Source organism: Nicotiana sylvestris, chromosome 2, assembly GCF_000393655.2.
Source record: "Nicotiana sylvestris chromosome 2, ASM39365v2, whole genome shotgun sequence".
In the NCBI taxonomy this organism is placed as follows: domain Eukaryota; kingdom Viridiplantae; phylum Streptophyta; class Magnoliopsida; order Solanales; family Solanaceae; genus Nicotiana; species Nicotiana sylvestris.
This window is the reverse complement of record NC_091058.1, coordinates 211,362,774-211,379,062: the sequence shown is the minus strand read 5'-3', so window position 1 is coordinate 211,379,062 and position 16,289 is coordinate 211,362,774. Positions and strand designations below refer to the sequence as shown.

Below are 16,289 nucleotides of genomic sequence, written 5' to 3'. Positions count from 1 at the left end.
CTGGACTTCCTTCTTGGCAATGCATTCTCTAATGAAGTGATACCTTGTATATATATGCTTGTTTCGATCATGATACACTGGATTCTTCGCGAGTGCCTGTGCGGATTTGTTATCAGTACAGATCTCTATGTAGCTTCGATTTGTGGCAAATTGAGCTCCTTCAATAATCTTCTTAACCAAATAGCATGACATGTACATGATGTTGCTGCTACATATTCGGCTTCACAAGTCGAGAGAGTAACTATGGACTGTTTCTTTGAACTCCACGAAATAACAGAATCACCCAAGAAAAATACAAAACTAGTTTTTTTTAATCATCAATATCTCTCGCATAATCACTATCACAAAATCCCATAAGGTTGAAATCACTAGAAGAAGAATAAAATAGCTCAAAGTCAGTCGTACCTTTTAGGTAGCGAAGGATTCTTCTAGCGACTTTCAAGTGAGTAGAGCTAGGAGCTTCCATGAAGCGACTTACTACTTTAACTGCAAAAAGTATATCTGGCCTGGTACAAGTCGAGTACCTCAAACTTCCCACAAGACTTTTGAAAAATGTGGGATCCACTTTTTCTCCTTCATCAAACTTGGATAATTTTGTCCCACTCTCTATCGATGTGTTCACGGGGTTGCAATCGAGCATGTTGAACTTCTTCAATATCTTTTTTGTATAGCTTTCTTGAGAGATAAAAATTCCATCCTCCATTTGCTTCACTTCTAGGCCTAGGTAGTATGACATGAGCCCTACATCTGTAATCTCGAACTCACGGGACATATCTTTCGTAAAAGCTTTAAACAAACTTGGGTTATTACCCATGAAAATAAGATCATCAACATAAAGACAAACAAGTAAGATATCTCCATTAGTATGAATTTTAAGGTAAAGAGCATATTCATGGAGACAACGAGTAAACCCATTGTCTTGAAAATACTTGTCGATGTAACTATTTCATGCTTGTGGGTCTTGCTTTAATCCATATAAAGCTTTCTTCATCCGCAACACTTTATCTTCATGGTTTTTGACCACGAAGCCCAATGGTTGTTCAACATAGACTTCTTTTTCAAGATAGCCATTCAAGAAGGCTGACTTGACATCTAGTTGATGGATCTTCCACTTTATTTGCGCCGCCAAAGAGATCAACAAACAAATCATCTCCATGCAAGCAACAGGTGCATAGACTTCTTCATAGTCAATGCCTTGCCTTTGCTTGTAGCCTTTAGCCACAAGTCGTGCCTTGTATCTCTCCACATCTCCATCAGCATTCTTCTTTGTTTTGTATATCAATTCTACTTCAATTTCTCGATCATTCTTGGGAAGAGTTGTTAACTCCCAAGTGTTATTCTTTTCTGCTGACTCGATCTCCTCCTCTATGGCCTGTCTCCACCTTTTATCTGTAACAGCTTCATCAAAGTTCATTGGTTCAGTGTTAGCAAAAAGACAATACAAAAAATCAAAATTAGTAACTTCTTATGTGCTATCATAGAGCTCTAGAATACTCCTTGTCCTTTGCGGCTGTTCATTTGAACTTTCTTGAGAAGAGGGAGATGCAACATTGGTTGGAGAAGGAGGTGGAGTTGTATCCTACACAGGTTCCACGGTCTCTGGTTCTTCTCCATCACCAAAGTATGGAAGAAAATCATATGAAGTTTCTTCCTGAGCTTCCCAATCCCATGCCAATTCTTCATCAAATTCAACATCACAACTTACTACCACCTTGCCGCTGCTTGGGTAGTATAACTTGTAGCCTTTTGAACTCGTATCACAGCCAACAAACACATGCTTGACACTTCGATCGTCAAGCTTTGCTCTCCCTTGATGTGGCACATGAGCATAGGGTATGCTCCCAAAGATTCTCAAGTGTTTGACACTTGGTTTTCTTCCACTCCATGCTTCTTGAGGGGTTTGATCTCTAATATTTCTTGTTGGAGACATGTTGTTCAAATACACTACACAAGAAACAGCTTTGGCCCAAAATTCCTTGGGTATACTTTTAGCTTTCAACATACATCTAGCCATATTAAGAATCGTTCGATTCTTTCTCTATACAACACCATTTTGTTGGGGTGAATAAGGTACCGTTAGAGGGCGACGAATTCCATGAGATTGACAGAAGTCATTAAATTCGTTTGAAGTGAATTCGCCTCATCTATCGGTTCTTAGAGCTTTAATTTTATAGCCATTTTCTTTCTCCACAAGTACTTTAAAAATTTTAAAAGCAGCAAAAGCTTCAAATTTTTGGTTCAAGAAATAAACCCAAGTCTTTCTACTAAAGTCATCAATGAAAAGCATAAAGTATTTACTTTTACCAAAAGAAGGTGGATTGATTGGTCCACACACATCAGTGTGAACAAGCTGGAGCAGCTTGGTTGATCTTGACATGGCCTCCTTTGGAAAACTCCTCCTTGCATGTTTTCCAAGAAGATAAGCTTCACACAATTGATTGGGATGGTTGATTGATGGTATCTCATGCACCATGTTCTTTTCTTCCATTGATTTGAGTGCTTCAAAATTCAAGCGCCCAAATCGCATGTGCCAACACCATGATCATCTTGCACATTAGCCTTTAAACACTTTGCATCAATTATTTTAAAATTCAGAGAAAATAATCTATTCTTTGCCATATGCACTTTAGCAATTAGAATTCCACTTGAATCTCTAAGCCAAAGATGCATATTTTTCATGTGGATGTCATATTCCTTTTCAAAAAGTTGTCCCAAACTCAAAATATTACTTTTTAATTTTGGCACATAATAAACATCTTGAATTAGCTTGTGACTACCATCTTTACAGGAGATCAGAATCGTACCTATCCCTTCGATTTGAATCTTTGAGGTATCTCCAAAGGACACATTACCTCTCACCGTTTTATTGATCTCCACAAACTTCTCTTTGCATCCACACATATGATTGCTTGCTCCATTGTCCAAATACCACGAGCTACAATCATCTATGTCTTCTTCCTTGAGTGCCAGCAACAACGTTGACTCATCTTCTTCTTTCTTGTCGTCAACAAGGTTAGCTTTTTCTTCAACATTGCTACGACATTCCCAAAAGAAATGGCCAAATTTATGACAATTATAACACTCAATTTTTGATTTGTCATACCTTTGTCCATTATTTTCTTGATAGTAGCTGCGTCCTCTTCCGTCTCTTTATTCAGGACCACGACCTCTGAATGTATGGTGGATTTTAACTTCATTGTTGAAGTTGTTACCATTACTTCTTCCTCTTCCATGACCACCACGGCCTCCTCCTCGGTTATTTCCTCGATAGCGTTTTTCACCTCCATAATCCTTAACGGATGCCTGAGTTTTAAGAAGTTGCTCCAATGACACTTCTTGTCTCCTCTTGATCTTTTCTTCATGGGCTTGTAAAGAACCCTCCAATTGCTCCACCGTCATAGAGTCTAAATCTTTAGACTCTTCAATAACACACACCACAAAATCGAATTTAGGTGTTAAAGTGCGAAGGATCTTTTCTACCACACGGACATTTTTTATGTCCTCCCCATATCTTCTTAACTGATTTACAACAGCCTTCACTTTTGAACAATAATCCGAAATGCATTCGGATTCTTTCATTTTTAAAACTTCAAAATCAGCCCTTAGAGTTTGAAGTTTTACCTTCCTCACCTTGTTAACTCCTTGGAGAGAATTTTGTAAAATCTCCCAAGCTTCCTTTGAGGTGGTAGCATCCGTCACCTTCTCAAACGTGGCATCATCCAGACATTGGTGGATGAACATTAGGGCTTGTTGATCCTTCTTCCTTGTCTTTGCCAAAACATCTTTTTCATTTTGAGGCAGAGCTTCCTCATTATCGGGTTTTGCATACCCTCTATCTACGATTTCCCACACATCCTGGGAGCCAAGAATGGCTTTCATGCGTAGACACCATTTCTCATAATTATCTTTTGTGAGCCGGGGATACTGGAAAGATAGCGGACCATTATTCGCCATGGCTCTGATACCACATTGTTGAGATAAAAAATAAAATATCCCGCCCAGGAATAATATCCACGGTAAATAACAATAACACAAGAGAGTAACAACGACACCAAATCTTTTAACGGGGTAAAATACAATACCCTAGCGGAGCAATATTTTCACTATAATATTACAACTTAGTAGTGTCAAGAGACTACTACACCTTTGAAAGAAATAATACTCTTTATTTTAAACATCTCACTATAATATTACTCACACTCACTATTTATCTCACAGACTACAATCTGTGAATTACTCTCTCTACGCTCTATTGCGCTCTCTGATTTTTGGTGTGTCTGAAATGAGGAACGAGGGCCTCTATTTATAGCACGAAGAGTTGATAGTTTAACCAATCAAAATTGATTGGTATCCGACAACTTCAACCAATTTTTCAATTTGCATATCTTGCAATTTGGTTCTACCACCCAGCCACAAATCCATCCAATCAATATTTTTCTCTTTTTTATATTTTATTTTACTTTATTTATTTGGCTAGGTCCCAAATAACAACCCATAACTGAAAGAATAAAAGAAAAAACAATGTAAACATCATAAAACATATCAATCCTGGTTAACTATAGTGTTAGAGGTTGTTCTTTTATGTATTTGACAGTCACCTCTATTCATCTCTTCCTCGGAAAAATGGTTTAAAAAATCCTTCACTAAGTTATTCATCCCTTTTTAGTGTATCATATCATCACGCTATACTAAAACTGGGAAGCCTCTAACTTCAAACTTATATTACCACAAGGCCCATTAAAAGTTATATAACCATTTTATCGTATCTAGTATTTTCTTATAGATAGTGTTTTTTGTATTTGTTTCATTTTATGATATTTTGATTGCTCTGTAATGATCGAAATATGTTAGACGGATTATATACCACATTAAGCCTAAATAGCAAGTGATCATAACCCCATTCCAAATAATAAATAATAAAACTTTAAAAGAATCAAAGGCAGTTAAATGGGTGAATAAGGCCTGGCATAATTCTTATATATTTCGTTTCGCATATAAGTTGTTCATTATTTTATGTATTACTACTTTGTAAAAATATTAACACTATGAGAAGTAACTTTTTTAAGTTTAGCTATGTACTACAAATCATAAAGACACCAACAGTGGTACCTTGCCTTCTCTTCTTTTACATGATTGTGCCTATATTCATTCTGTTTTTTTTTTTTTCACTGCAAAATAATACTACCAATATAGGGATAAAAATTTGATAATGGAGCCATTGATTTGTTATGTATGTGAACGGAAATCAAGTGAGTTACGATCAAGCGGACTCAATATTGGTGGAGCCATGGGGAGGCACTGGTGGATCAGAATGGAATTACAAGCTGAAAAGTCCCATTAAAGAAATATTGATTGTTCATGGAGATTTTATACACTCCATCATGTTTAGAACCGTTACTGAACAAGGTACTCCCATCGACTCACCCAAGTTTGGTGGGAATGGAGGTCGAAGAGACAAGGTAAGTTTAAAAAAATTGTGGTCAGACATATTTATTTCTCATGATTGGAACGTTCTTCTCAAGTTAAATTTGTCTCATGTCATAGCAATGAGCTTAAATTATGTAAAAAAAATTAATTATTAAGATAATTAAACCAGTTATAGCAGGTTATTCATTTATCTTACAGCCTTCAAGACCTTATCACGCTATTGATTTGAAAAATCACGTTATAGGTCAACTTAATATGATAGTGTAGCAACTTTTTGCATTTCCAATGTACGCAGCTTAAAATCTATAGTTATATAAGCGCCTTTCAAGTCAAAGATATGAATGCACATGTTGTTTTATATTTTAAGTTTTCCGCTTCCTTTGCATTGAGAGGATTCAACTAAGTGTCAAATTTGCTTTAGGTCACAGATTTCGAATCCTAATATGACATTCTTGCAATTTTCTGAATTCTTGTCAAAATTCCTGACCCAACTACTTATTTATGTGATTTGCTATAATCTCAGGTTGTTATTAAGAAAACTCCATTGGAATATTTAACAGGCATCAAGGGGACATTTGGACGTCATTATGGCCGTTCGGTTATAAAATCTCTATGTTTTATAACTAATGCAAAGAATTATGGACCATTTGGGTGTGAGGCCGGTGGAAACCCATTTTCACTTGTGATGAAAGAAGATGTAGCTATTGTGGGATTTCACGGGCGTTCTGAGTTGTTCCTTAATGCTATTGGTGTCTATTTGCAGAAACTTGCTCCTCCCACTTCAGCAAAGGAACCTATGGTTGAAGACATTGAAATCTGTGACGTATGTTGTGATAATTCCCTCCTTCGCTTAATCACCTCTACTTCCGTTTCTTCACCTCATACTTCATCAAATGAACCTGAAGCTAAAACAATTGAGGAAAATGAACCTATGGTTGAAGAAATTGAAATCCATGACGTCTATATTATTTTTCTCTTAATATCATGAATCAGATAAATTTCGTTTCTTGTTTGTTTTATTTTATTTCTCTCCGATTAATTGTGACTGTATATACTAAACCAACAGATGCATGCCATGTGTCTGCACTTAAATTTCTTTCACTTAATATATATTTTTACGCTATTAAATCACTTAACCATTATAAGTTAGTATGATTTGGTATAAATACAGAATATGAGCAAGTTTTTATTGTCACAGACATGTGCATTCACTATTTTATAACAAAGAATTGGAACTTATTGATAGAATTATAAACTTCTTGTTGTAAGAATAAAGAAAAAAAACAACTAAGTGTTATAAAGCTTATCAATCCTGGTTAGTTATGATTTTCAAGAGGTTGTGTTTATATGTTTGACAGTTACCTCTATTCATCTCTTCCTTGGAATGGTTAGGATAAATCTTCACTTAATCGTCCATGACACCAAGTGAATATATTCTTTTAATGTAGTTGAACATATGCGTAGTAAACCATTTTCTTGACATGCTTATTTTGGATAAATAACCGGTTGCTCAAACTCTAACAACATATTGTATAGAGAATTAACTATCTTTCTTTGTGAGAATTTGATATAATGTTTGGTCTTTTGGCAGGTGTCATTTCGTAAGGACACTCTCAATGTTCTGGATTTCATAGAGATCTTAAAGAATGAAGAAATTCAAAAAGTTGTTGACTGGATCTAACTGAAAAGCTGGACTTCCTCCTTCTAAATCTCCATCATCTTTCCAAGTATCGTGCTGAACAACCTTCTCCATTCATGACTGAATATGAGATTTTTCATAATGTATGTGGCAACATAAGAGATTTCCACAAGTTGATAGTGAATGGTTGTGTTGGGCATGAGATTGTTGAATATGTCTTACCTCAGTTTCAACTAATGACTGAGAGAGTAGGACGCTTCCTATGGCATAATCAAATTGGTGGACACTCTCGACTCTTCAAGCTAGCACATCTATTCTTGGAGATTATTCCAACTCAATTAGAGGTTATGCACATATGTTTTACAAATTTGAAAGCTTCAACATCAGCAGAAGTTGGACACCTTATTAAGCAGCTCCTAGAAACCTCTCCGAACATTCTTAGAGAATATCTAGTTCATCTACAAGAGCAGATGATAAATGTTATTATTGCTAGCACTCCAGGGGCTCGAAACGTTCATACCATGATAGAGTTCCTATTAATCATTCTCACTTATGTGCCTAAGGACTTTATTCATAATGGCAAGTTGTATGAATTCCTAGCACGTGTTGGAGCAATTACCAGGGACGTATCAGCTATTGCTCGAGACTTAGAAGAGAATCAAAGAATGGAGAGAGTACTAATGAAACAAATAGTGCAACTCTAGGCTTGCTCGAAAATATTGAACTGTGGAAGAGAGAACTCAAAGATGTTTGCTTGAAAGCCTCGGACTCATCTCAACTCTGTTTTCCCATGAGTGATGGACCCTTGCTCAATTCCAATGCTTATTTAGTTGCTTTGATAAAGGAAGAAATTAGGCTGGTAAAAGAAGATCTAAAATTTATAAGATCTTTCTTCGGAAATGTTGAGCAAGAATTGTATAAAGATACCTGGGCACGTGTTTTAGATGTGGCATACGAGACAAAAGTTGTCATTGATTCAATTATTGTAAGAGATAATGGTCTCTTACATCTTATTTTCTCACTTCCCTTTGCCATAAAAGAGATCAATCTTATCAAAGAAGAGGTCTCAAATTTATTTGAGAAGATTCCCAAGAACATGGGTGTCATTGTTGTGAACTCTTCTAACAAGCCAATTGAGAGAAAGTCATCAATAACTGGTAAAATAATCGTAGGTTTTAAAGAGGAGACATACTTGATAATTAGGAAGCTCACGGTGGACCAAAAACACTAGATGTCATTTCGATCACTGGCATGCCGGGTTCCGGTAAAACTACATTGGCGTACAAAGTGTATAATGATAAGTCAGTTTATGGTCATTTTGACATCCGTGCATGGTGTACAGTCGATCAAAAGTATGACGAGATGGAGTTGCTGAAAAAACTTTTTAATCAAGTTGTTGGCTCATCTTCGAAATTCGGTACGAATATTGATGTTGCTAATGAGCTACGGAAACATCTGTTTGGAAAGAGGTACCTTATAGTCTTAGATGATTTGTGGGATACTGCAACATGGGATGATTTGATAAGGCTTTTTCCTGAAGTTGAGAAAGGAAGTCGAATTATTTTGACAACTCGAGAAAAAAAAGTGGCTTTGCATGCACAACGCCACGGTGATCCTCTTGACCTTCGATTGCTAAAACTGGAAGAAAGTTGGGAGTTATTAGAGAAAAAGGTCTTTGGAAAAGAAAGTTGCCCCGATGAACTACTGGAGTAATTGCGGGGAAGAAAAAGAAAAGGAGTGTGTGGCTTTTGCATGATCTTGTGCATGACTTTTGTTTGATCAAAGCAAGAGAGGAAAAGTTGTTTGACGAGATAAGTTCACGTGCTCCATCATCTTCTTCTTCAGATCTGATGCCACGTCAAATGAAAATTAAATATGATAAGGAGCATTTTGGGCATAACAATTTTGTGTTGTTCGATTCAAAACAGAAAAGGCATTCTGGTAAACACCTCTATTCTTTGATGATATATGGACAGAAGCTGGACAAAAGTCTTTATGATATATGTCACCTAAGACACTTGAGGCTTCTTAGAGTGTTGGTACTAGATGACTCTTTTGTCAAGATGAAATATGCACATTGGTCCATTTGAGATTCTTATAAATTCAGACAAAAGTTAAATCTCTGCCTTTGTCTTTTTCAAATCTCTGGAATCTAGAAACTCTGCTGGTGGAAAACGATGGACCGCCCTGGTACTGCTACCGACAATTTGGAATCTTATAAAGTTGCGACTGCTGGGAATAGATGATTGTTCTTTCTTTGATTTGGATACAGATGAACCAATATTGATAGCAGAGGACTCAGAGTTAGAGAACTTGAGAGGATTATCGGGACTCAAACTTTCCTATTCGAAAGACACGGAGGATATTTTCAAAAGGTTTCCCAATCTTCAAGAGCTTCAATTTAATCTCAAGGAATCATGGGATTGTTCAGCAGAGAAATATTGGTTCCCGAAATTGGACTTCCTAAATGAATTAGAATCTCTCAAAGTAACTTTTGAAAGTTCAAATTCAAATGATAGTGTGCTCTTAGTAGCGACAAATCAGCTTTGGATTTTCATTTCCCTTCGAGTTTGAAAGATCTGTGGTTGCAACAATTTCCTTTGATATCCGATTCACTATCAACAATAGCAAGACTGACCAAGCTTGAAATGCTGTACCTTTTTGACGCAATCATCGAGGGGGAAGAATGGAACATGGGGGAGGAAGACACCTTCCAGAAACTCAAATGTTTGAGGCTGCATCGAGCGACTCTTTCTAAGTGGGAGGTTAGAGAGGAATCCTTTCCTGCATTTGAGAAATTAGAACTGTGGGAATGTCATAAGCTTGAGGAGATTCCGCTTTGTTTCGGGGATATTTGTTCATTAAAAAGTATCGTACTGAGGAGGAGCCCTCAACTTGAAGCATCTGCTCTGAAGATTAAGTAAGATGTTGAAGATATGAGTGGGGATATTCAGGTCCTTGTTTATAACTGATTAAGTCTTGAGCACTTTTACCCTGGGAGAATATGTGAGTACAGACGAACTTATTACCTCCTTTATTTCTTTTTATGTGGCAAAAATTGACCAGTGTAATTTTCTTTTGCAGAGAACATGTAAGGAATATATCCAGCTTTTGAGGCTAAAGATGAATCCTCAGGCACCTATTGCTATTTCACTCCTTTTCGTTTACTCTGTTGTGTGGAGAATATTGTATTGATATCGGTTATTACTATATAACTTTTGTCTAATTTCCCCACTTTTTCTTCATTTTGTATGCTTAAAACAGGCACGCTGTTATGTATTCCAAAATTTGTTTTTTCAGATTGTTTCTTTTGTGTACTCTCTTTTCTTTTTTGGGATTGCTGTTTACATATACATGGGATTGCTGGCTCTCTGCTATGATGGGATAATCACTCAGATATTGTAGAAAATTGTTTTTCATTGCATCAGATATATATATATATTTCACCACTAGTTGCTATGTGCTGTATTTTGACCTGCTATTTCAACAAATGTGATGAGTACTCTCAGTTTTTCTTCTTGTATAGAAAATAACTACAGTGTTAAATTCAGTATAATGCTACATCTTCTGTTTTCCATTTTACAAGTGAAATCATTTTTATTAGGGTACATCAATATGGTGTTATGTGTACATAAAAGTATTACTAAACAATTCTTTTCTGTTAACCAATTGTTTTCTGTACAAGTACAACAACTATCATATGATATTTGATGTTACCTTGTTGATTAAGAGTAATGAAGCAAAGGCCAAAAGAGTTCATTTGCTCAATGAAGGTGCTACTTTTATATAGGATGGTGTGAGTTAAGGAATGGAGACTTAGTAGATAATGTGCTTTTTCTTCCTGATTTTTAAGTAAAATTTGTTATCAGGCTCCAAACTCAATAAGGAACTGAAATGCATGGCCATTTTTTATCCAGACTTGTGTATATTCCAGACCAAGAGGATTCTGTCTAATGCTCCTTCAGGTTTAACTCTATCAACTGAAGGAAGAAAGAACGTTAGGCTTGTTGCGGAAGCCAAATGTATATAGTGTGAATAAGTCACAACTACTATACTAAAAATTATGACAGCCACCAAATAATAAATAAGACAATAAAGCAACAATAAAAGGAACACCAAAATTTACGAGGTTCGGCTAATTTTGCCTACTCCTCGGACACAACCAATATTTTATTCCACTCCAAAAATACAAGTGAAATAATACTAAAGAGAGAAGATACAAATGCCTTAAACAGATGAGAAGGCAAATGAGAGGTGTGTTTAAATCCTAAACATTAAGCCTTCTTTTATAGGGGGAAAATCCCCCCAACTCTTCTTTTCCCACCGATGTGGGACAAACATTTCTGCCAAACTTAACAAATCTCCACCTTGGCAAAATTCCACATCTTCAATTTTCTCTCAATAACAAATTTTGATTGTGTCTTCATCTTCAATCTTCAGTTTTCAACAATGTTGATCAAATCCAAACAATGTTGAAACTTGACCGCAGTCACCACCTTTGTCAGCATATCAGCAGGATTCTCTGTAGTATGAATTTTCTTCACCGTGACTCCACCTTCTTCTATGATTTCTCGTACGAAATGATACCGAACATCAATGTGCTTCGTCCTTGCATGATAAACTTGGTTCTTCGCTAATTGAATAGCACTTTGACTATCACAAAAAATTGTGATACCTTTTTGTTCAACACCAAGCTCCTTTAGCAATCCTTGAAGCCAAATTGCCTCTTTCACAGCCTCTGTAATAGCCATGTACTCTGCCTCTGTTGTAGACAAAGCAACTGTTGACTGCAAAGTAGACTTCCAACTAACTGATGCCTTTGCAAAAGTAAACACATAACCAGTAGTTGATCTTCGTTTGTCCAGATCACCCGCAAAATCTGAGTCACAATATCCAACTACAGACTGATTGTCTTCCTGCTCAAAAACTAACCCGACATCTACAGTATTATGAATATACCGTAGAATCCACTTCACAGCTTGCCAATGCTCCTTCCCTGGATTGTGCATATATCTGCTAATAACTCCAACAGCTTGTGAAATGTCAGGCCTTGTGCAAACCATTGCATACATCAAGCTACCAACAACATTTGCGTATGGTACCTTTGACATATACTCTCGTTCAGCTTCATCCATTGGCGACATAGTAGTACTTAGCTTAAAATGGGAAGCAAGTGGAGTACTAACTGGCTTAGTCTTGTCATCTATGCCAAAACGTTGAAGTACTCTCTTCAAATATTCCTTTTGAGATAAACAGAGTTTCTTTGAACGTCTATCTCTAATTATCTCCATGCCAAGAATTTTCTTTGCCTCACCCAAATCCTTCATCTCGAACTCCTTCTTCAGTTGAATCTTCAACTTATCAATTTCTTCCGAATTCTTGGAAGCTATCAACATATCATCAACATATAGGAGAAGATATACAAAGGAACCATCTTTAAGCTTGCGCAAATACACACAATGATCGTATTTGCTTCTCTTGTACCCTTGCCGCAACATAAACTCGTCAAATCGCTTGTACCATTGTCTAGAAGATTGTTTCAATCCGTACAACGATTTTTCAAGTTTGCACACCATATTTTCTTTTCCAGCAACTTTGAATCCTTCTGGCTGAGTCATGTAGATTTCCTCCTCCAAGTTTCCATGTAAAAACGCAGTTTTTACATCCATCTGAACTAGTTCCAAATCCAATTGTGCTACCAAAGCCAACATAATTCTAATGGAGGAATGTTTTACAACTGGAGAAAACACTTCATTGTAATCAATTCCCTCCTTTTGAGCATATCCTTTGGCCACCAATCTTGCTTTGTAGCGAACATCTACTTGGTTAGGAAATCCTTCTTTCTTTGCAAATACCCATTTGCACCCAATTGCTTTCTTTCCCTTCGGGAGATTGGCCAATCTCCATGTATGATTCTGATGAAGGGACTGTATTTCATCATTCATGGCAATCCTCCACTTATCTTCTTCTGAACTTTGGACAGCGTCTTTATAAGTGGTAGGAACATCATCAGCTACAATTGAGGTTGCACAAGCAACCGTCTCTATGAGACGAACAGGTTTCGTTATTGTTCTTTTTGGCCTGCTGGTTGCTATTGATTCAAGTTGTTGTTGAGGTTCCTGAGTTGGAATCTCCTCTACTGGCTCTCCTTCCAGAGGGTAATCTTCATTTGTTTCCTCCTCTGCTTCTTGTGTAGGAAAAATAAATTTTCCCTCAAACTCCACCTGCTTAGAAGCACCTTCATTTTGTTTGGTATCTTCTGTTACCTTATTTACCATAGCAGATTCATCAAAGGTAACATCCCTGCTGAATATTACTTTCTTTGTCATAGGACACCATAAGCGATATCCTTTGACTCCAGAAGTAATTCCCATAAAAATAGCCTTCTTTGCCCTTGGATCCAATTTTGACTCTGTCACATGATAATATGCAGTTGAGCCAAACACGTGCAAAGAGTCATAATCTACAGCAGGCTTTCCATACCATTTTTCAAATGGTGTCTTGCCATCAATAGCAGCAGATGGTAGACGATTAATGAGGTGGCATGCATATGTAATTGCCTCAGCCCAAAATTCTTTGCCCAAGCCAGCATTGGACAACATACACCGTACCTTCTCCAGCAAGGTCCGGTTCATACGTTCTGCCACTCCATTCTGTTGTGGTGTATGTCTAACAGTGAAGTGTCGGACGATGCCATCATTTTCACAGACCTTATTGAAATGATCATTTTTGTATTCACCTCCATTGTCTGTGCGAATACACTTGATCCTCCTGCCTGTTTGATTCTCCACCATCGTCTTCCATTTGAGAAAAATTCCCAGCACTTCATCTTTGTTTTTCATTGTATACACCCACACTCTTCGAGAAAAATCATCAACAAAGGTTACAAAATAGTGCTTCCCACCCAATGAAGGTGTTTTGGAAGGACCCCAAACATCAGAGTGTACATAATCCAAAATGCCTTTAGTATTATGGATCGCTGTACCAAATTTAACCCTTGTCTGTTTCCCTTTGACACAATGCTCACAAAACTCCAAGTTGCAAGCCTTTACTCCTTTTAACAATCCTTGATCTGATAGAGTTTTCAAGGATTTTCCTCCAGCATGTCCCAAGCGCATGTGTCATAGCTTGGTTGCTTCTGCCTCTTTGTCGTCACTGGATGTCACTGTCGCTGTCCCAATAACTGTACTGCCACGATAGCGGTACATATTATTATTCTTCCGATTAGCCTTCATTACCACTAGTGCACCGGAGCATACTCTCATCACTCCATTTTCTGCAATGATTTTGAACCCTTTTGATTCTAGGGCTCCCACAGAGATGAGATTCTTCTTCAAATCCGGTACATATCGAACATCTGTTAATGTTCTGATCATTCCATCATGGTTCCTTAATCGTATTGAACCAATGCCATATGAGGTAAGAGGGCTGTTATCCGCTGTGTGGATGACTCCATATTCTCCTTCTTGAAATTCCATGAACCAGTCCCTGTTGGGACACATATGATAGCTACAAGCCGAGTCCATCAACCATATGTCTGATGATGTTGATGACTCTGTTGTAACTAATGAGAAGTCTGAATCATCACAATCAGCTACATTTGAATCCATAATAGCCTTTCCATTGTTATGTTTGGCCTTATTCTTCAACTTCGGACAGTCTTTCTTCCAGTGCCCTTTTTCTCGACAAAAGGCACATTCATCTTTGCTGGGTCTGGATCTTGACTTGGATCTTCCCTTCTTTGTCCTCGTTTGATTTTGAGGACGACCCCTCACAAATAGTGTTTCTCCTTCTCCGCCCTTCTGTTTTTCTCGCTTTCTTTGTTCATAGCTGTACAAAGCCGAACAAACTTCTCTGAGAGAAACTTCGTCATTTCCATGGAGTAGAGTAGTTTCAAGGTGCTCGTACTCATCAGGAAGTGACGCCAACAACATTAAGGCCAAGTCACCATCATCATAAGTTGTATCCATATTTTGCAAATCTGTGACCAACTTATTGAAACTGGTGATATGTTCATTCATCGTGGTACCAGGAACATAGGTGAAGTGAAACAGTCTCTTCTTCATGTACAATTTATTTTGACTGTTTTTCTTCAAAAATTTATCCTCCAGTGCTTTCCATAATCTACTTGCAGAAGTTTCCTTTGTGTATGGATATTTCTGCTCTCTAGCAAGGTAGGATCGAATGGTACCGCAAGCAACACGATTGATAATTCTCCAATCTTCTTCTCCAATAGCATCTGGTCTCTTTTCTTCAATAGCAAGATCTAGCCCTTGTTGAAAAAGGACATCTAGAACCTCGCCTTGCCACATCCCAAAATGTCCGGACCCGTCAAATATTTCTACCGCAAATTTCGCATTTGACACAATTCTTGTCATAAGCGAAGATGCCAATGATGACGTATTGTTGACACTTGATGTAGATTCTTCTTGTTTATTGTCTCCCATATTTGACACAAATATTATTTAATAGCTGACGACACAAATCAAGATTATTTCCTTTCTGATGTAGAAGATCAGACTAAGCTGCAACCACAGAGCATACTCAGACAGAACCTTGACTCAGTTACCAAGATAAATCTTTTCTGATGTGGAAGATCAGACTATGCTGCAACCACAGAGCATACTTAGACAGTACCTTGGCTCTGATACCAATTGTTGCGGAAGCCAAATGTATATAGTGTGAATAAGTCACAACTACTATACCAAAAATTATGACAGCCACCAAATAATAAATAAGACAATAAAGCAACAATAAAGGGAACACCAGAATTTACGAGGTTCGGCTAATTTTGCCTACTCCTCGGACACAACCAATATTTTATTCCACTCCAAAAATACAAGTGAAATAATACTAAAGAGAGAAGATACAAATGCCTTAAACAGATGAGAAGGCAAATGAGAGGTGTGTTTCAATCCTAAACATTAGGCCTTCTTTTATAGGGGAAAAATCCCCCCCAAACTTAACTCCCAACCAATGTGGGACTTTGGCATTTTGCCAAACTTCAACAAATCTCCACCTTGGCAAAATTCCACATTTTCAATTCTCTCTCAATAACAAATTTTGGTTGTGTCTTCATCTTCAATCTTCAGTGTTCAACAATGTTGATCAAAAGAATATATATTATATGATTTAATTAACAATGTGTTTTTTGTGAAAAAGAATGTAACATTTCAGGAAGATGTATTCCCTTTCAAACAAGGGAAGTATGACAAATTGTCTT

The 16,289-nt window shown here is 37.2% G+C and overlaps 2 protein-coding genes and 1 pseudogene across 2 annotated transcripts; 1 reads left to right on the top strand and 2 right to left on the bottom strand.

Annotated features, from left to right (window-relative positions):
- Positions 1 to 310: 310 nt before the first annotated feature.
- Positions 311 to 772, bottom strand: LOC138886249 (uncharacterized mitochondrial protein AtMg00810-like). Its single transcript, XM_070167314.1, has one exon. It carries the CDS (start codon positions 770 to 772, stop codon positions 311 to 313), a length of 462 nt encoding a protein of 153 aa, XP_070023415.1.
- Positions 773 to 3,150: 2,378 nt separating this feature from the next.
- On the bottom strand, positions 3,151 to 3,954 carry LOC138886248 (uncharacterized). The gene has a single exon (XM_070167313.1). The coding sequence runs from the start codon at positions 3,952 to 3,954 to the stop codon at positions 3,151 to 3,153; it is 804 nt and encodes a 267-aa protein (XP_070023414.1).
- A 1,274-nt stretch (positions 3,955 to 5,228) lies between these two features.
- On the top strand, positions 5,229 to 10,471 carry LOC104223948 (putative late blight resistance protein homolog R1B-13; annotated as a pseudogene).
- Positions 10,472 to 16,289: the final 5,818 nt, after the last annotated feature.